This window comes from Corythoichthys intestinalis, chromosome 14, assembly GCF_030265065.1.
Source record: "Corythoichthys intestinalis isolate RoL2023-P3 chromosome 14, ASM3026506v1, whole genome shotgun sequence".
Lineage (NCBI taxonomy): Eukaryota > Metazoa > Chordata > Actinopteri > Syngnathiformes > Syngnathidae > Corythoichthys > Corythoichthys intestinalis.
The window spans coordinates 41130408-41152040 of NC_080408.1; the positions used below are offsets into that span (position 1 = coordinate 41130408).

The 21633-nt window shown below is 38.4% G+C and overlaps 1 protein-coding gene across 1 annotated transcript; it reads right to left on the reverse strand.

Moving 5' to 3' along the window:
* Positions 1-2: 2 nt before the first annotated feature.
* Positions 3-21633, reverse strand: usp14 (ubiquitin specific peptidase 14 (tRNA-guanine transglycosylase)). Its single transcript, XM_057857340.1, has 16 exons — positions 21471-21633; positions 20791-20936; positions 16521-16553; positions 16333-16437; positions 16152-16255; positions 16025-16083; positions 12385-12515; positions 12225-12305; positions 12066-12148; positions 8449-8563; positions 8235-8300; positions 8043-8135; positions 7851-7979; positions 7716-7785; positions 1214-1321; positions 3-1134 (listed from the first exon to the last, which is right to left on the reverse strand). The coding sequence occupies exons 1-16, from the start codon at positions 21484-21486 to the stop codon at positions 986-988; spliced, it is 1488 nt and encodes a 495-aa protein (XP_057713323.1). The 5' UTR covers positions 21487-21633; the 3' UTR covers positions 3-985.

The following is a 21633-nucleotide window of genomic DNA, read 5'->3' on the forward strand; positions in this document are numbered from 1 at the left end:
AGTGGCATTCACTTTTTTTATTTGCAGCACTTATGAAAAGCCATCAGCCAATAACTTAGAACAGGAGTGGATATGAAGCACAAAATGTGCTCACAGAAACAAAACGGATGCATTTTTAGTTTTAGTACACATTAAGACTTGAAACCAACACGGCTCAACTGATCGCTCTTAACGGTCCAAAGGAAAGACATTTGGCAGATGTTCTAGAGCAGCTGTGGACAACCTTTATGCTACTGGTCGGGACCATTTGGCATCAGACACTAATATTCTATTGACAGCGATAGATGTCCTGTCCCTTTGAACTAGGAGATCAGGCAGAAATGATTCAGCACTGCAATTTTGAGATTCACTGTTCATTATCTGGCTTTCCTGCGTGGTCTGTACACACTTCCTCTCACTTTCTAAAAATATGCATTGAAGACATCTTTTGGTGCATGCGTGACCTTAGCTAAAGTGGGCACAAATCCAATAAGGTCATTTTAAAACAAATTTACTCCACTATGAACAGGACAAATCAGTAAGGGCTTAATTTCCATTATCACAATATGGTGGTTCCCCATTACTTGAAACGCCACTCAATTGACCTGAGCATAACAAGCAAATAGTTTTTCAGCCATGGAGAAAAGTTTTCCCCAAAATTAACTGAGCAGCTAACATGGCGATTCAATGTACACTGTGCTATATTAGTATAGGTTGTCCACCCTGCTGTGGAACAGAGGAACAAACGCAAACCAAGCAAGTGAAAACAGCTGCTCATAAGCAACTTAAAAACATGACGCATATAAAACATTAGCAGCGTCATAATCGGACACAGTCCTTTTTCTTAAGCTCACGATGGTTTAAATTTAAACACCTTACAGGAAAACAAATATTTGACGTGATCCAATAAGACACCAGTTTTATTGCACGGCTTATGCAAACAGTGCGTTTTTTGGGAAATGGCAAACTGGAGGAAGGCGTCCTCCGTCCCACGGAGGTGTGGGGGCTACTGTTCATCATCTTCCAGTATCTCCAGCCTCCGCGGGCCATAGAGTAGAACGTATGCGATGTGCCAGTCGCCGCCGCCCGACAACCGCAGGATGTCCTCCGGCGACACCACGCTCACCTTGTCGTCATCAAACTTCACCCACTCGTCTGCAGAGACATTTTCACGATCACAAATCACTGAAATGCAGATCAAGCTGATGGGTGTGTAAATGTGATGCGAAGCCACCTTCTTTCCTCTTGACCCAGCCCACGTAGTGACCGGACGAGCTGGAGCGGCCTTGATGCGTCAGTACCGCCTGTAGGTCGTAATAACCGCTGTTGTTGGAGCCTATGTCTGCAAATTGCACCACATTAACGCTTTAATTGACTGCATGAACCATACAATCCATTTTCATTGGCCTTTCCAGTCCAAATGGATGGCACTGAAAGAATTCAATGCCAGCCATCCTAGTTATGATCGTCGATGGCAGGCAAATTCTAAAAAAAAAAAAAAAAATTTTTTTTTAAAAAAAAGACTTCACAGTTACTGGGGGCCACAAGCAGAGTATTTGCTTGTAATCATTTTAATTTTATATTAACATTTCATTCAATAGCGTACCGCACGAATGCTATTTTTAGACCGTGACGTCGCCATCGTAACGTGGAAGTGGGACATTGTAGACACGCCCTCGCATACGATCCATTTAATTTCTGCTTTTTCTCTCCGGTAATCTTGCAAAAAAAGAACATGCCGATCAAACACTGCTGCTACGGAAGTTGTAGAAACAACTCTAGACATTACGACATATGAAGAACGCTTTCATACGTTTCCCGAAAGCAAAAACTAGGAGGAAAAAATGTGAAGAATGGAACAACTTGCGCGGACATTCAAAAAAACAGTTTAACGCCAGCAAGGTGAAGCCATCCACATTTCATATGCAGTGAACATTTTGTTGGGGGCTCTGGACAAAGGGTTAAGCCATTTGGATATTTTTACTTATTTTTTAGTGTGGCATTTTGCCTTGCTGCTTCTGTCTGACAATGAATGACCTGAAAAAAATTAAAATGGTATCCGACTGCCACTGTTACCTTTTCTGTTGTGAAAAACAACTTTAGTAAGGTTGAAGTGTAAATAAATTATAGAATTAAGATTTGTTATTAATGAAAAAATTAAAAGTGTTCGTTGGCCGTCACTGAGTAGCATTTGCAATTGCTACACAAAAATGGCCATGTAAATTGTCCCCAAGAACGGTCGGAGACGTAAGACAACCAGAGGATATAATATATAAGAAAGACAGAGCATATGGTGGTACAGGATAGATTGTTGAAACAGGACAATGTCATTGTCAGTGGGGTAAGGCAATGCACACAAGAAAAAGGTGTCGATAATAAAGCTAACTCCGGATCAGGTCTGCTCCCGTCTTTTTCAGCCCTCGACACCCAACCCATCTCTAACTGAACATTTGTATGTTCTTCCACATCTTTACCAGTGAATTTGGCACCTGGGACATGATTTTCAGACAGAATTGGTAGGTTTAGCTCAGTAAACATCTCGTTCATACACTATTTCCATTCAATTATTAGGGACAAACGGAAGGTTGACCTGCCTAGCCACAATTGCTAACGTCATGAATATTAATGAGCAAAAGTGACGTGTTGCTTGTGGTACGCCATTATAATTTTATTCATACATAAATATGCACAGTATATATATATATATATATATATATATATATATATATATATATATATATATATATATATATATATATATAAAATTAAAGATTAATAATAATCATAAAAATCTAATTGGGACCTGGTGTCCACATATGTGGGCATCACATTTTGGATCATATAGGCCAGAAAGTTAAAGCGCAAGATAACATCTACATTACAATTGCAATGCTAGTGTAGGTAGCTCGCAGCATCACAAAAAAATAAAAATAAATAAATAATAATATTTTTTTTTATAAATGTACATTGGTAGTTAATTATGTTGTGTGAGCAACTTCTTTGGGGTTCTGCAGCAGTAGCACCCGCTGTTGATGTAGACTGCGGGCGGTTGTCTCCCTGAAAAGTAGCTCTTGGGGCAAAAAAGTATGAGCACCCCGATGTAGGCCACAATATTAATATTATAATTTTATAATATTATAATATAAATATAAATTAATATAATAAATTATTAATAATCCATTGTTTAATTGGGGGGGGGGGGGGACAATTTTATTTTCCTAATGTCTAATCGTGGAGAAAAACTTAAAAACCAGTATTTCTGGGCCACCTGACAAGGGGGCAGGCATTTTATCAACACCGGTACTATTTTATAGAGGTGCACAATAGTTATCGGTCCAATAATAATTATGACGTCATCCCAATAAATCCAATTACATTATTAATAGGCCCCGATAATATACCGTATCATGTTTTTGGCACGGTGTCGGTGGATTAGGATGTGTGCGTTTGTTTCCACTCCTGTTTTGCCAGCATGCAAAGTTTTGTTACCGTTCTAGAGGCCTTATTTTTGCATCACTGGGTGATAAACCTTACTATGGGAATTAGCAAATGTTTTCATTTTAAAGTTTTATATTTTCAAGTTGTTGAGAGGCCTTTTGGTTATTGATAGGCTTGCTGTCCTATAACTGCCTTGTTAAGAAAGTTGTTTCATGGGCCAAGACCACAAAAGTCTCCACTACTGTTGCACCAAAAGATTTATTTGCTGACAAAGCGCAATTGAGTTAAATTAGTTCAGTGCTCATTGTTCAGGGGAACACGTCGTCAATGACATTGACTGATTGACTCAATTTATTTGAAAAACTAAATATGGGCACTTTATTTGAAGTGAAAACTTTTTCTCGACTTTGTTTTGTTCATAATAATAATGTTCATGTCATCATGAAAATTCTGGTTAGGTCACAGGCCAATCTATGCTGAATCCACCACTATTATTTTTTACCTTCAGGAGGTCAAAATTATCGCGTTAACGGGCGGTAATTAATTTTTCTAATTAATCACATTAAAATATTTGACGCAATTAACGCACATGCCCCGCTCAGACAGATTTAAATGACAGTACAGTGAAATGCCCACTTGTTAATTGTGTTTTATGGAGTTTTGCCGCCCTCTGCTGGCGCTTGGGTGCGACTGATTTTATAAGCTTCAGCAGCCATGAGCATTGTGTAAGTAATTATTGACATCAACAATGGCGGGCTACTACTTAATTTTTTTATTGAAAATTTTACAAATTTTATTAAAACGAAAACATTAAGAGGGGTTGTAATATAAAATTTCTATAACATGTATTAACATTTATCTTTTAAGAACTACAAGTCTTTCTATCCATGGATCGCTTTAACAGAATGTTAATAATGTTAATGCCATCTTGTTGATTTATTGTTATAACAAACAAATAGTCCTTATGTACCGTATGTTGAATGTATATATCCATCTTGTGTTTTATCTTTCCATTCCAACAATAATTTACAGAAAAATATGGCATATTTTATAGATGGTTTGAATTGCGATTAATTACGATTAATTCATTTTTAAGCTGTAATTAACCCGATTAAAAATTTTAATTCGTTTGACAGCCCTAATACATACATACATATATATATATATATATTAGTGCTGTCAAATGATTAAAAAATTTAATCGAGTTAATCATATGTCAACTGTGTGATTAATCATGATTAATCACATTTCCCTCGGGATGAATAAAGTTGCTCTTCAGGAAAAAAAAAATCTAGGAATACACTATATTTGACTTAAAATTTGTTTTAAGATTAAATGTATGATGTGTGAATGAATTAATACTTAACCAAATAGAGTTTTAAAATTTTATTTAATAACTCAGCACGTATAAAATAAAATGTCTGTATTATACAGCAAAGAGCTTTAACAGATTGAAATGCCTCAGACTAACAATAGCCACGTTTACATGCTGACTTTTATTCATACCGATTCAAATCATTCCGAATGGAAATTTCAGATCAGCTGTTTACATGTCACTTCATCTATTCCGATCCAGCGTTTACATGTGACTGCCTTTATTCTGAAAGGACGTTTGACAACTGCCGTCTGACATGCGCAGATTAATCAAAACAAAGCGTCACGTTGCAAAACATGGAGATCGATCTCGGAGTGCTGCTGTTTTAACTTTAACCCACTTGTTGTGTTTGTGGGGTCGTATCCGCTTCTGCTGTTTTGCTCTTTTGCCTAGTAGTAGCCGGTTTTCCACCGGTTTCTAATCTGGTCAACGCTCCGGTCTATTCCGGCTTCGTGTAACCTCTCGTGAACTTTTTTTAAATAGTTCACTGTTCCTCGTTTTACGCCCGTCTAAGCGAGCAATTATATTCAATTCTTTTAAAGTTTGAATTAAATACAATCTTTCCGCCGGACTTCAATTAGGTGCGCTGTGCTTGGAAGCCATGTTGCAAGTGACGTTACTTACGTCACAAAGTGACGTCACCACGTCAGTACGGAGCATGTGCAGAAAGAATGCAACCAGATACCATTCCGCTTCCCTGTTTACATGATATAATTTTACTTCTAATCTGTTTGGGAAAAGGAATATTCCACCCCTGTGAATCGGAATGAAATTCCATTCGGTTTGGGCCTGTTCATTCCGAATGAGGTGTTTATATGGAACACATTTATTCGGTTTGAACAAATATTCCGATTGTAATTGGAATATTTGGCTCCATGGAAACGTGGCAAATGTAGTTTGGTGACCCTTCATTATATGACATAATTCACCCACGGAACTTGTGTGTATAGTTGGCCAAGCGCATTACCGGCTACGTCACAGTCATGTGACAGACACTTAAGAGCCGTGCATGTTACGGCTGAATTCAGAGTTCACAGAGAGTCCCAAGAGGCCAACAGGTGTTGTGCCGAAAAATAGCCGCCCCGCGTGAAATGTCCCCCCTGACGGGAACGCTTATTTATAAGGCTTTATTGAGGTGAAAACATCAAATGTTTTCATGGACGCATTACAGTAATGGATCTACGACTGTAAAATCAGTTTTAAATAAATAAATTACACAATATACCAATGACCCAATGACAATCACACAGGTATGACATTTATTAGTTCAAGCTGAGTAAAATGATACATATTCACGGTACAAGAGAATCGTTTCCATTTCCATCGATTGGTAAGAAAAAGCTGTTTGTACAAGTGACGTGTGGGTGCTCAATAATAAAATAAATAAATAAAAATAAAGAAATAAAATAAACGCTCAATAAAGCGTTATAAATAAGCGTTCCCGTCAGGGGGGACATTTCATGCGGGGCGGCTATTTTTCGGCACAACACCGGACACAGCAACTCGCCTGCTCAACGGGCCAACAAGACTCACTCAAGCATCGCATCCGCCACAGTAACTCAATTACCGTTTGGCATATTACCCAAAATGAACTGCCAACTTAAAGAGCAGACAAGCACAATATAGTAACAATAGCTAGTGTTTCAAGAAATGTGTAAACAACTTGTCTGTTAAATTGAACATTTCACACAAATAAATTCAGCTGTATCATGTGCGCAGCACAAGGCAAATGCTCGAATGGCAGACTCCTGCCTGCTGCCATCATATTTCGAGCGCTATCTGTTCCAATAGTAGTAACTTTGTCTGTTATCCCTCCCCTCCCCTTTAGCAACATCCAGAAACTGACAAACACATGCTTCAGCGAAATGTCTTTCTTCTGTTTTCACAACACATAACGCCAGCTAATGCAGCCGCCAGCTATCATCGATCAAGTGTGCCGTTACTCCGAGATAATTATGGTTGCTTACCGATGTCCAGTGGTCTCCTGTCATTGCAACAAACGTAGCTCTGGCTAGTTGCTCCACCTTCGTTGCCTTCTCATTTTCAAAAAGTTGATGAATTTCTGTGCTTCGATGGAAGGACAGTTCATCACAGCAGTATGTGCACACAACTCTGGTTTTATCCAGATTTCCATTAGGCAGCTTTTTAAAACGGAATTTGCCATGAAGCAGTCCTGGGTCATCATCCTCACTCATAGTGGCTGGCTGCATTTTGTCCTGCATTGCCGCGCGGAGAATGTAAACATCAGCGTGTGGGACTACGGGGGGGCAGTTGTGGCCAAACTTAGTGTGAGCGGTAAATTGCGTTATTTTTTTTAATGCGTTAATATTTCCAGATTAATCATGGTAGTTAACGCGTTATTTTTGACAGGCCAAATATATATATATATATACACATATATATATATATTATCGGTATCGGCCTTGAGAAGCAGGAAGTTATCGATATCGGTTTCAAAAAATGGATATCGTGCACACCCCTACTATTATAATTTCCCACCCTTTCTCGTCCTTAATACCAATATCACATGCACCTGCGCTCGAGTCCATAAGTGTAAATGTAAATGATTATAACTGACATCACAAAAGGCTGCACCCATAAACTGTCATTTTTCGAGTGGGGATTTTTCGAGAGGTTTGTTGAGTTTGAACATATTTTCGCCATTATCAGGGGTTGAAGAAATTTATTGTTTGCATACTTCAATATTTTGACCAACTGTCTTTTACATGTCATGTATGACCCAGGATGTGATGTCCCTGTACAATATATGGATGCCAGACCTTAATGGGGTTAAGGGTGATTTTTTTTTTAATTACAAAAATGTCACTTGACCTATAAAGGGTTAAATCAGTTAGAGACGGAGTGTCAAATGTCTTTTTTTCCTTCTAAAATAAGTCACATTATCAGCGAGGTCACAACTCACCGTCAGGGAACGAGAAAGGCTCAAATTTCACCTCCTTGGTTGTGCCTTCCTTCTTAGTCACTTGTTTGGGCTACAAAAAGGAATAAACCCATCTTAATAAAATGAGGACCTGCAAGCAGGGTGTCACGTCATTACCTTTTGCTGCTGCTTCTCCAGCTTCTTGTCCTCCATCTCTTTGAACTTTGACCTGGCAGGTAGCATGCTCTCCTGCACCTCGGCTGTACACAGCTCATACACATCCAGCATCAGAGGGAACTTCACGTCCTGAAAACGGAGCGCGAACATAGTCATAAAATGAAGTGGCGGCCACTCGCGACATTGACTCACCTTGAGCACTTTGGCGTTTACGGACTCTTTTTCCTTGTAGTAGAAGCGAACCATCTGTACTGTCAGATAGGCAGGAAGACGACTCAGCTTTGACTGAAAGCAACGAATAATAAGGCAGATTGTTTTTTATTATGAAAAAGCCAACTCTCAACCAAAAATGAATATAGAGATTCGATACATTTACGTCCTTACAGATTTAATGTAAAGAGCATTTCTGTCCAAGGTGGTCGACATCTTGGTGATTTCTTCCTGAAGCCTCTGCATACATGAACAGCACTTGTAAAGTTTTGAAATGACCAAATGTTTGCTGCCATTGATAGACAATAACAACAGCCCTCCCAGTTCACGTCTATCGCCGTAAACGGCCTTGATGCGTCATCATTCACAAAGTACGCAAAGCACATACCAGCCTCAAACCCGTGGCCAGATACTTGACTTCCTGATTGATGAAGCAGCTGAGCTGAAGCTGACTTTCTTTGCCCTTGATTGGCTCCTCTTCATCAGACTCTGTGCATTTCATGCTGAACAAGACTTAAGGAAAAAAAATTCCCATTGTATGTTTTCATGAGCTTAAAAGTAGAGATGCACAAGAAAAAAATGGAGCTACCAGGTGACTTTCCACACGAAACTTTCCAGTTTCGGAAACTTTATTTTGACCTCTTTTCTCACAGTGACTCAACTGCGAGCACAAGTAAAAGATTGAGTCAATTATCATCCGGGAATACAAATGAAAGCGATAAAATAAAAATATAATACAAATTAGGGGTGTGACAAAATATCGAAATGGTGATATATCGTGATACTTTGTATCCCAAAAGGTTATCGATATGCTCCTGCCAATCGAGATATTGTTTTACAAAGGTGTCAATGTTTAAAAAAAAAAAAAAAAAAAAAGGAACAAACAAGTTGCTACCAAAATCTTCCACCATAATAGTGTCTCAGTTAAGGCTACTTAAGGCAGTTAAGGCTGCCATTGACAGTGCTCGACGCCCAATCCATTTAGACTGGGAACTTTTGTTCATTCAAAACCAGAGCATTCACAGTCATTCGGTCCGATTTTCGGGGTATTTAACGGTCACTTGCTGTTCATTTTAGGGCATTGAGTCACTGCCTATTCGTTTGGGTGATTCCCAGGTCACTTCCTGCTCTGTAACTTAAAATAAACTGAAAGTAACCCATCAAATACCCCAAAATCAACAGGAAGTAACTGAAAATCAACAGGAAAATTATCTTAAATGGCCCAAAATTACCTCATTGCCTGGCATTGGCTGCCACTGACGGCCATCGACGTTCAATCCGTTTGAAGTGGGAGGGGTGGCAGCGAATGAATATTCGCTGCCACCCTCCCATTTCAAATGGATTGGACGTCTACTAGTGATAAACTAATTCAAATTCACAGCAGAAGCTTGTTTTTCTGTCAAATAGTTGTTTGCAGAATATCCTAGAGGGATTTTCTGACCAATGTATCATAATCGTTGTATCGCCATATCGTCAGATCATCGTTATCGTGAGCTTTGTATCTCAAATCGTATCGTATCGTGATGTACCAAGAGGTTCCGACTCCTAATACAAATACCGGTACTTAAAATATGTGCCTGGGAACTAATAGCAGATTATTATTAGCATTTTGAACATGCTTTAAATTTCTACAGGTATCAGCAAATCTCATTTAGTACTTTTTAATATCACTTTAAACTAATTCAATGCCCATGCCCAACTGCAGATAGTTTTACACACACAAATTGTAAGTCGAGTTGTCCGATAATGACTTTTTAACCGATAACCCAATATTGCCCAACTGCAAAAATCTGATACAGATATCAAGCCGATACCAATATATTCGGTCATGGACTTTACATATTATGGCTGGACACTTTAATAATGATAAATGTAACAACTTCAAGGTTTTCCAATAAACATTCATTCATTCATTCATTTTCCATGCCGCTTTTTCCTCATGAGGGTCGCGGAGGTGCTGGAGCCTATCCCAGCTAACTACGGGCAGTAGGCAGGGTACACCCTGAACTGGATGCCATCCAATCGCAGGGCACAAGGAGACATACAACCATTCACGCACACACTCATACCTACGGACAATTTAGAGTGTTCAATTAGCCTACCATACATGTTTTTGGATTTGTGGAAGGAAACCGGAGTTCCCGGAGAAAACCCACGCAGGCACGGGGAGAACATGCAAACTCCACACAGGAAGGCGGAAGCCCGGGATGTAACCCTTAATCTCAGAACTGTAAGGCAGACGTGCTAACCACCCAGCCACCGTGCCGCCAGGTTTTCCAATAAACATTTCATGAAAAAAAAGGGAACAACTTCAACTGAAGTTATGGTGAAAAGGCCTATATATCATCACAATATTTATTGTTGAAGTCGAAATCGCGCAAAAATCAGGTTTTTTGGATTAACTGCAAGTCCAAAGTGACAATAAGGCACTGCATTATCTCGTATGGATCACACACTCACACAGTGCTTCTGTCTTAAAATAACAACAAAGGCACACAGCCTCAGTACAGTGAATGAGGTATGTCAGAGTTTATAATTCAGTATTTTTTAAGGCTGTCAAAATTATCGCGTAAACGGGCGGTAATTTTTTTTTTTTTTATCAATCACGTTAAAATATTTGACGCAATTAAAGCACATGCCCCGCTCAAAAAGATTCAAATGACAGCACAGTGCAATGTCCACTTGTTACTTGTGTTTTTTGGAGTTTTGTCACCCTCTGCTGGCGCTTGGGTGCGACTGACTTTATGGGCTTCAGCACCCATGAGCATTGTGTAATTATTGACATCAACAATGGCGGGCTACTAGTTTATTTTTGATTGAAAATTTTACTAATTTTATTAAAACGAAAACATTAAGATGGGTTTTAATGTAAAATTTCTATAACTTGTACCAATATTTATCTTTTAAGAACTACAAGTCTATCTATGGATCGCTTTAACAGAATGTTAATAATGTTAATGCCATCTTGTTGATTTATTGTTATAACAAACAAATACAGTAATTATGTACCATATGTTGAACATATCCATCTTGTGTCTTATCTTTCCATTTCAACAATAATTTACAGAAAAATATGGCATATTTTATAAATGGTTTGAATTGCGATTGATTACAATTTTTAAGCTGTAATTAACTCGATTAAAATTTTTAATCGTTTGACAGCCCTAACTTAAACAAAAAGAATTACAAGAAGATATTATTCAATTGTACCTAATGAAGTATGAATAAAAAATGTATCAAAACCTTTTCCTCAATACCTTGTGTAATCATTTTATCATTGCAACAAAATTATATTCTTGTTGCATTCTGACTTTTTCCTCAAAATTTTTTTATTCTAGTAATATGACTAAGGTTGCAACTTGTAACATTCTGACAATCTTTGACAACCCTAGTATTTTTAAATAATTGAATTTTTGCATCATGAATGCAAATGATCTGCTCACATAACAAATCCCAAGCATCTAGGTTTGGAGATAAATAATCATAACTTCTGTGCTAAGCTGTGACCAGCCACTGTACAAAGGCTTCTACATTCAATTTGAAGGCAACTTGCATATTGTTCCAAAACTGAGGTCGATATTATCTGATATCAGTTTTAAATTATTTTAATCGAACAACTCTAAAAAATTAATGTAAACAAAAACTCTAACTGTTAAGTTTACATAAATGTTAATGCCTTAAATATTTAGTTCAATGCTTTTGAATGACCCGCGTGAGCCTGTTCTATTCTTTAGTTAGCCAAGTAAACATTGAATTTTGTGTTCAATCTTACATCATGTTTTGAATCGTTCAAATGTCAATCTCAAATATTTTGGTAATTCTTAGCATTGAGAATTCATGTATTCAGGAAAAGAAAATCTAATAATAACCTTAATTGTGTTCATATAAATATGAAAAAAAAAAAAAACATCACTTTGAATAGTTGTTTCAGCCTCAGTTTTCTTTCTGGTGCATCCCTGCTCCAAAATACAAAATGACTAAGTTAAGTAAGGCAAGTAAGGATACGTTGTCTCAAACTCGACACCAAAATACTGATCAATAAAATTTTTCTTTGTGGAGGCAGAAGCGGCACCGCTTTCAGAGTCAGTCTAAAATTAAATGGAATATTATTGAGGTTATTTTTCAGAAATGCGTCAAATTGTGCATATAAAAGGAATGGATGACCTCCATGGGAGTCTCGGGCTCTAGTGGCTCCAGCTTCTGCTGAAGAACTCTCATCATTTGCAGCCAACATTCATTTGCATCCTAAACACAAGAAAGGATGGAATTCACAAGAAATATGAGAGATATGAAGCTGCAATTTCACTCGGAGCGGTTTCCCAACCTGCTGGAGATATTGACCCTGATCTCCTTTCTCTGCGAACTGCGGGAAGGCCATGTGGAGAAACTGCAGAAGGATGATGGGAGGCAAGCTGGACGAGGTTTTGTCCATAGTCTCGTACAAGTCACGCAGAGCTGTGGAAGCAAACGCAAGGCTATTTTTAGCACATCTCTCGGAACTTTGCGCATTGTGTAAAATGATTTGAAGCAAATTGGAGGGCCCGGCGTGACAAAAACGACAGAAAAATGTGGAAAATGCTCAAATAGTTTATGATCCCTTACTGATTTGGTCTGTAACAAAACAAAGAATTGGCAAAATTTGGATCATTGTTCTCCAAAGGGATGTCCTGATTGCATATTTCTGCACCAGAGTCAAAGAGTCCCCTGATTTTGAGTGTTTGAATTTTTTTTTTTTTTTTTTTTTAACTTGAACAAAAGTTCCAAACACGTTACAGTACCGTACTGTTTACTGCCTCTTCTGCTTTTTCCGGGAGTTTTAGGGGGTACAAAATATTTATATTTTTGTTTCTCTTGGCAATGCCGCTGTATTTCTGGATTATTTTGTTACTGTTTGTTTTGTTGTTTTAGCCATTAAAAATAATACTGTAAATATATATATATATATATATTAGGGCTGTCAAAATTATCACGTTAACGACCGGTAATTAATTATTTTAATTAATCACGTTAAAATATTTGACGCAATTAACGCACATGCCCCGCTCAGACGGATTTAAATGACAGTACAGTGAAATCCCCACTTGTTAATAGTGTTTTGTGGAGTTTTGCTGCCCTCTGCTGGCGCTTGGGTGCGACTGACTTTATAGGCTTCAGCACCCATGAGCAGTGTGTAAGTAATTATTGACATCAACAATGGTTTATTAATAACTAGTTTATTTTTTGATTGAAAATTTTATAAATTTTATTAAAACGAAAACATTAAGAGGGGTTTTAATATAAAATTTCTATAACTTGTACTAACATTTATCTTTTAAGAACTACAAGTCTTTCTATCCATGGATCGCTTTAACAGAATGTTAATAATGTTAATGCCATCTTGTTGATTTATTGTTGTAATAAACAAATACAGTCCTTATGTATCGCATGTTGAATATATATATCCATCTTGTGTCTTATCTTTCCATTCCAACAATAATTTACAGAAAAATATGGCATATTTTATAGATGGTTTGAATTGCGATTAATTACGATGAATTAATTTTTAAGCTGTAATTAACTCTATTAAAAATTTTAATCATTTGACAGCCCTAATATTTTTTTTTTTTTTTTTTTACTAAAAACCAACCCAATCCTTTGTACCACATTCCGATCCACTGAAAAATAGCTTCAAAAGCAAATGATCACTACTAGCCTTCCAAGTGAAAGTATATTGGACATCTGGCACCATCAGTGGTGCTGAAAGATGAGCCTTCACAGCTATTCCTCCCAGTTTTGAAATCTATGCTGTCAATGAATGGCAATGAGTTAAATACTGCGACATAATTGAGTGTTATTGGGGGTCATAACTACAGTAGAGTGGTAGCTCTACATACGAATTTAATTCAATCCAGGACTTGGTTTGCACGTCAAAATAGTCGTATGCCGAGCAGGATTTTCCCATAAGAATACATTATAATTCGTTCCACAGCCCGAAATCCTACGCTAAATCCTTAATAAATGCTGCTGGTACAATTACAAATAGCAAAAACAAATGAATTATGAATACAAATCATAATAATAATAATTATGTAATGAATCGGGGTCGAATGTAGCGGTTGTGTTTCGCATGCTTTTCCTAAACGCACAGTGTGACTGGCGACAGTGAGAGGTGCGAAGAGTTTTTAACTTTCTCTTTTCATATTGTTGTTGTACGGCGGACAGTAGCCGTGTTGTGTTGGACAAGTTCTAAAATAAATGACTATAAACCTGACGAAGCTGGCGACTTCCACGCCAATGTTACAATAATCATAATAATAGTCACCTTAACTTATAAAGACTGCCGAATAGAGGTCAGAGGAGGACCGTCAAGATCATTTATATAGGCTATTCCGGCCGTATTGTCGAGACAGTTTACTGACGCACACACCATGCTAATGTTGTTCTATCATTTCCATTTAATTTCAATAGTAAGCGTCACCTTTTTCCACCACCTGCACTAAACTTCTTGAGATCCATGGTTTCTCTCACAAGAAAATCAGCCGTGCGTCCGTCTTGCAGAAAGCAAATTACAACGCTGTCATACATCAAGGTATTTTGAGCATGTCATATGTCGAGACAAATGACGAGCCAAATTTTATGTCGGATGTCAAAAGGATCATATGTTGAGGTACCACTGTATTTCTGTCAAATTGTAATATGTGCGAACATCAGTTTTCACCATGTAGTACAGCCGAAGCCAGTGTGCTTAAGTGTGAAGTCATGTGGCCATCAGGAAATCAAACAAACAAAAGCCCGGTATGCTAACGCTACAAGTGAACGTGATGGAGTCTGATAAAGGGGAAACGGCTACTTGTAGCCAGGCCACAGGCATTTCAAGTATAGCATTAGTCGACGCTTATAGTGGAGTTTTGGTGCCAAGAAAGAACTCGAAGTCGGATGTCTGGAAAATTTTTGGATTCAAGAAGGACGAAGTTGCCATCACCACCTGTGAAAGCGGCTCTTACCTTGTCGAAGCGGCTGAACGTAATGAGTGGATAGGGCACAGACTGCATATAGCAATCAGTGCGTGTGTGTGTGTGTGTGTGATTTCTCTGATAACTGTTATGATGGTACAGCATTCAGGATAAAGTATAATCCAACAGTGTAGCCTATAATATGACCGTTTAATGACCACAGACATTTTTCTGTACGTATGTGCTTGTTTTATTGTGTCATTACTGCCATCATAAAATCTTAAATGTTAAGAGTTAACGCAGTATAGCTTTGTGTGTGTGTGGGGGGGGGGGGGGGGGTACTGGGGGTACATGTGTGCGTGCGTGTAATTCAGAAAATGCTCTGGAAAAAACAGCCTGAAACCTTGAAGCAAACTTGTTGCTTGTCGTGTTGAGTAATCATGTCACAGCAGCCATTAACAATAAGTTGTCTGATACTGGGTCCTGTTTGAAGTGCACTGTTCAAGCCCCTCTTGCTTTAAGTCATTTTGTGTTACAATGACATTTTTGCACAGTGGTCATATTGATATTTATAACGGTGTACATTGTTCAAGTCATAGAAGAGGTTATAAATGTTCAGACTTGAATGCTTAATGTTTACAAGACATTTTTATATACTTAATGTTCACACTGCATGTACAATTGTTAAATATGTTACATTGAAAGCTAGCAAATATATCAACGAGAAACAGTTGATTTGTATTTCATGCATTGATTCATATTTTCCGATTACATAACAGTCCGCTTGGGGGAATTTATTGTCATTTATCGTTATCGTGTTGAATCTGCTCAATTTACTGTGATAAGTACTTAAGGCCATATTGGCCAGCCCTACAAAGTACTCCTGAAAAACACACATCTTCAGTTCATTAATGGCTCTAAATTGTCAACCAATGTGTGTATGATGATTGATTTGTAGCAACAGCTTGCATGCCACGCCAATGAGGACAAGGTGGTACAGAAAGTGAATGGACAAGTGTGCCTTCTTCCTACCAGCAGTGATGTACTGTGAAGACAAGTTGGGCCCTGAAGAGCGCAGCGCACCCGAATACCTGCAGAGGGAGACACTTGTTGTCAAATGAATGAGTCAGAGGTAGCCGAGGGTGAAAGAGCAACTGACTTTCTGAGTGCAGTTTTGAGCTCAGGCACAGAGCGCAGACACTGCACGGTAGCGTTCATGTAGCAGGTATTTCCAAGATTGGTCAGCCCGCAAGGAACATCCATCTGACAACCAAAAGGACACTCATAAATATAGTCGATAAACACTACAGTGTATAAATGAATGAATACGCTTTACTTACAGCTGAGGCCAGCTGTTCGTCAGTCATGTCTTCGACAAACATGGGTCTGACGGCAGGCTCCTCAGGCAGAGCCTCTGCTGATCCCATCATCAACAAAGTCATCCCCTAAATGCACAGGTCGTATTTCACTGCATCGTTATCTCTCGCCCATGTTGATGAATTCTTACTAGAAGTGCTCAAATACTCACATTTTTCAGTTTTATGTTACCCCACTCGTCGTCCTAAAATGTAGAACAGCTATTGATTATTCCATTACAGTGGTACCTCTACATACGAAGTTAATTCATTCCAGGACCTAGTTTGTAAGTCGAAATGGTTCTATGTCGAGCAGGATTTTCCCATAAGAAAACATTATAATTCCATTAATTCGTTCCACAGCCCGAAAACCTACACTATATTTTAATAAATACTGCTAGCACTATTGCAAATGGCAATTACAAAGAGCAAAACAAATACATTGTGAATAAAATTTGGAATAATAATATGATACCAGTAATAATAATAATAATTCCTGTAATATTGTAACGAGTCGGGTTCTAATGTGGCGAATGTGTTTGCATGGGGTACATGAACGCATCATGATGCTAACTTGACAGAGTGAGATGGGACTTTTTAACTTTCACTTTGTTCAACTGCGGGGGACAGTAGGCGTGCTGTGTTGCACAATTCAATGGAATAAATGATTAGAAACCTGATGAAGCAGGAGATTTCTTTGGCGATGTTACCACAATAATAACTGCCACCTTAACTTATAAAACCTGGCGAACGGAAGGTGGAGGAGGACCTTCGAGAGTAGACATTCTACGGCAATATTGTCGAGCCAGTTCACGGATGCGCACAAGACGCTCGTATTTTTCTATTGTTTCCATCTTCAATTTAAGGGTAAGCATCACCTTTTCGGTTTTTCTCACCACCTGTACAGACATTATTGGAACCCACGTTGATTGCTTTCACAAGAAAATCTGCCGTGCGTCCATCTTGGGGGAAAACAAAAACTGCGGTGCTGTCATAGACCGTCGTACTTTAAGCATGTTGTCGGATGTAGAAACAAATGGCGAGTCAAAATTTACGTCGGATGTCGAAAAGACCGTGTGTCGAAGCGATTGGATGTAGATATACCACCAGGGGTGAAAGTGGTTAGAATTTCTTGCCGGAACTCCTGGACGTGAAGGTCACCACGGAGCCAGAATTTTTTTTTTTTTTCCTACTGAAATGCAAAGAAAACTGTTTTGGTCAGTTATTTCTATAACACTACAAACACTGATTTTCATTCAAAATTGTATTTTTTTCAATGATTTGCAAAATAAAAGTTAACAAAAACAGCTATAACCCCAACTTCCATCTCCTAATTTCTATTTTCCCTCATTTCCTCACATACTACATGCCAAATCTCAATTTTAACTACTTAAGAACATAAGATGTATATTGAAATTGAAGATAATGTAAACATTTACTTTTAGTTGTGTTTTTTTAAAATAAAGATATAAGTAACATACATTCAGAAAAAATAAGTACAAATGACTTATATTATGCAGGGTGAAATGGAATATATTTTGAAGATTACACAAACATTTACTTTTTTAAATCATAAGGAAATGAATAGGTAGCCTAACAGAAATGAACAAATATAAGTCCAAAGTGCGCATTGACAGCTAAGACGTTCTGAACCTCCCCATCAGAGCAAATAAAACAAAATATGCCACCTTAGCTCGTTCCTTGCTCTTACAGATTTGATCCATTTCTGTTGCATTACCCTATTTTTTTTTTTTTTTTGCAGTTTCAGAAAAATTGCACATCTGAACCAATCAGAGCTAACTATCTCTGGTGCTCACATGTCAGTATGTCAGCCAATTAAACAGATAAATGAGTCCAGGCGTTTTGCTTTGCTGGGGGAATTCGTCAGACTCAGATAACTGCAGCAGCTGGGGAAACCTCCATGCCGTCCGTGGAATAAAACAATAAATATCAGTGGAAACTGATTACCCTAAACAGCACTTTATTATGCTTGTTGTTAACACTTGTGTATGTAAATTTGATGTTGGTAGATTGTTTTCTTCTGGGAGATGAAATGCATGTGAGACAGCTTTGTAATAATAATAATAATAATAATAATACATTTTATTTATAGAGCGCTTTTACCAGTGCTCAAAGGCGCTTTACAGTTGAGGAAAAAATAAATAAAGCTCACACAACGTGGGCAGTACAAAACAATAGAGAAAAGAATTACAAATTAAAAGCCAGTTTAAAAAGGTGAGTTTTTAACAATCTTTTAAATGTGGGAAGATCAGAACAGGTGCAGATGGTTTTAAGGAGTGCGTTCCAAAGTGAGGAGGCAGCAACGGAGAAGGCTCTGTCCCCCCAAGTACGGTGTGTTATTTGTGGGGGCAGTGCGAAAATGTTTCCATTAGATGAGCGGAGGTGACGGGAGGGAGTGTGGGGACAGAGAAGGTCCGTGAGGTAAGGAGGAGCCAAGTTATTGAGTGCTTTGTATGTGAGAAGGATGATTTTGAAATGTATCCGCTGTGAGATGGGAAGCCAGTGCAGTTTGTGAAGGACGGGGGTAATGTGATTCCTGTAGGGGGTACGGGTGAGAAGGCGTTGTATTTTTCTTTTTTACATAGCGTTTTGACAGTTGCCGTCATATTTTAAGAATCAAAGCACCGTATACCGGCCCTGAATCTTATACCGGAACTGCGTACCTGACCGTTCCCGCTCACTTTCACCCCTGTATTAATATTCAACTTTCAGAATGTGAGGTTTGGCACACATCATTGACTTGTGTTTGTAAAGTTGTGCAATTTGAAATTTGAACCAAATTGCAAGGAAAATATAGAGGAATCAGAATCAATCGATTTATCAACAATCCTCAGGTTTCAACTTATCAAAGGTAAATATCTGATTTCTTTAGTTGTTAATCCAAATATGACAGGGGTCCGCAACCATCGCATTTGGTACCGGGCCGCAAAAGAAATAATAATTTATTAACGACTGCATATTGGCCAAATTAACTTTGGCCTGTGCCCCTGAACACACACACATATCCCTGTCTACTCTAGATATAATACTACAGGATGGAATGACGTCATAGAAATCCATTGATTGGACTGCTAGCAGTACATCTTGTTTTTTATATCTACGTGCACTTGTCCTTGATAATAATGTCTGACGTAGGGCAGGCGAATCACATTTGTTCCCAGAAATAATTAGCCCCGACACTAGAATGACTGAAAAACAGACGTCTTTGGAAAGATTTTTTTTGTACGGAGAAAAGGGCACCTGACGAGCCAGAAGATAAGCCTACAACCTCGAAAGAAAACAAAATCTACGCTACTTCCCAATCACTAAAGACCCACAAACAGCGAAGAGTGGATTTGTGACCCGTTTGCGAATAAACCGAGTGATTCGAGCATGTCTGTACAAAAGGAGGATCAATTTGTAGAGATAAAAAATGACGGCGACCTTAAACTTACATTTGAAACAACAATTCTACCAAGGCTCTGGATTGAAGTCATTCAGCATTGAAAACCATGCTACGATTTCCAACATTGTATCTTGGTGAAGTGGGCTTCTCTCACTCTCCCATCATACATTGATGGGAAAACCTCGTCTCAACGAAACAAGCTCAGGCCTCCCACTGATTCAGCAGGTGGGTTATATTTTCCCTGCACTTAACACGATGGGGCTAAAAACAAATGTGTTTTTATATTTGCTGTATTTTTCTGCCGCACATTGCCAGTGTTCTGACAAATTTTGCATGCGCGTAACATTAAAAATGGCCGCGAATGCAGCGATTCCAAAGTAAACACTACAAACTTTCTTTAAAGAAAGGAATATTAACTTACGTTTGCCATGTTAGCTGCACACAACAAATGCATGCAGCTCTCTCACTTAACGACTTCGCCTTGTCGTTAAGCATTAGTTCACGCCATTTTTATGTTGCACATGTATGTTTATGATGTAAATAGTTTTTTAGCACTGTTTGATAACATTGAGAGTCCAAGTGAATATAAAAAAGGGCTTTTTCACCACCACAAAGCTTTGGGAGCAAAATTTTATAAGGGTGCAAAATTTGACAGAACACCGGTCTGTGAAAAAAAAAAAAAAAAAGACCCAAATCACACTGGTCCGTGGTGCAAAAAAAGTTGGGGAACCCTGAAATATGACATTTGCTTTTGAAAACAATGATCAACATTTTCCCCCATTTTTATGCTGTAACCCAAAATACCAACTGCTGAATCATAATCGATATTTGATCATGACATAATGATAGTCAGGAGTTTATACTCTCCCACATTTTTATATTTGTTCCGACTTCAGCCAGTAGATGAAGCAGGACAATAAGAAGGGACACGCAAACAAAGCAGCTAGGCTGGATTTACAGTGAATAACTCAAAACAAAGTTCTGATCCGAATTTACTGTGTGTTGTTGGCCTTATCAGTAAATATTGTGTGCTTTACCTTGAGAGTGCCTCCCTTCACCATCACCTTCTGTCTGTCCGGCTGCACTCCTGTCAGGGCAAAGAGCTGAGCCTTGAACACCATGGGTGGCTCTTCAGTGTTGAGCTCCACGGCATCAAACTTCTCTTTGCCCCATTTAACATTGACTGGACGAGAAGTAGACAAGCCACATTGGTTACATTTACATTATAGATCTTAATACAACTTTGCGACGATATTATCACTTGTGTACCTGCCAGCGTGAGTCAGTCACATATTCCCGGACATGATTTATAATCTTATCTAATCAAACATCATTAAGCATCACTGTTTTAGAGGAAACATGCTTTTAAATGATGCCAAAGAGCCACCTGTTTAGCCAAACTACTAGCAGAGATAGCGAGAGTAAGCTCCTTCTAGTATCAATAAACGGCAGTTACTCCACATACACGCTCTTAATAACACATCTGATACAATTAAATGTTTGTTATTTGTGATACGCATAACGAGTAACGACGAGTGTTGTCTTTCGAGTTTTAGTCTGGCATTTATATCCCAATTCGTAGAAGACTGTCTGTAGCCGTTAGCACGCTAACTGCACATGAGCTAACATGCTAAATTATGTCTTAGTGAACTAAAATATGAGAACTCGTTTCGTGGATTTTAAAATTCTCAAATCCCAGTAAAGGATGAGTACGTACCTGAAAACACAGGCATGCTTGGCAAGCTGTTAGGTGCCGAAGTGTTCTTTTTGTCCTGTTTTCAGTCCGCTGGGGGCGCGAACGACTTGGCTGCTGGTTGAGTACAGTCTGAACTTCATTCAAATAGAATGACGCTGCAACAACACGCTGGGAATTTATCGAT

Excerpts from the sequence above, each read along its gene's own strand:
- usp14 (XM_057857340.1), bottom strand. Across the intron at positions 12,149-12,224 it reads AGCCCGAGACTCCCATGGAG|ACTGACTCTGAAAGCGGTGC; the intron begins GTCATCCATTCC and ends ATTTAATTTTAG. Across the intron at positions 7,786-7,850 it reads TGGAGAAGCAGCAGCAAAAG|CCCAAACAAGTGACTAAGAA; the intron begins GTAATGACGTGA and ends TCCTTTTTGTAG.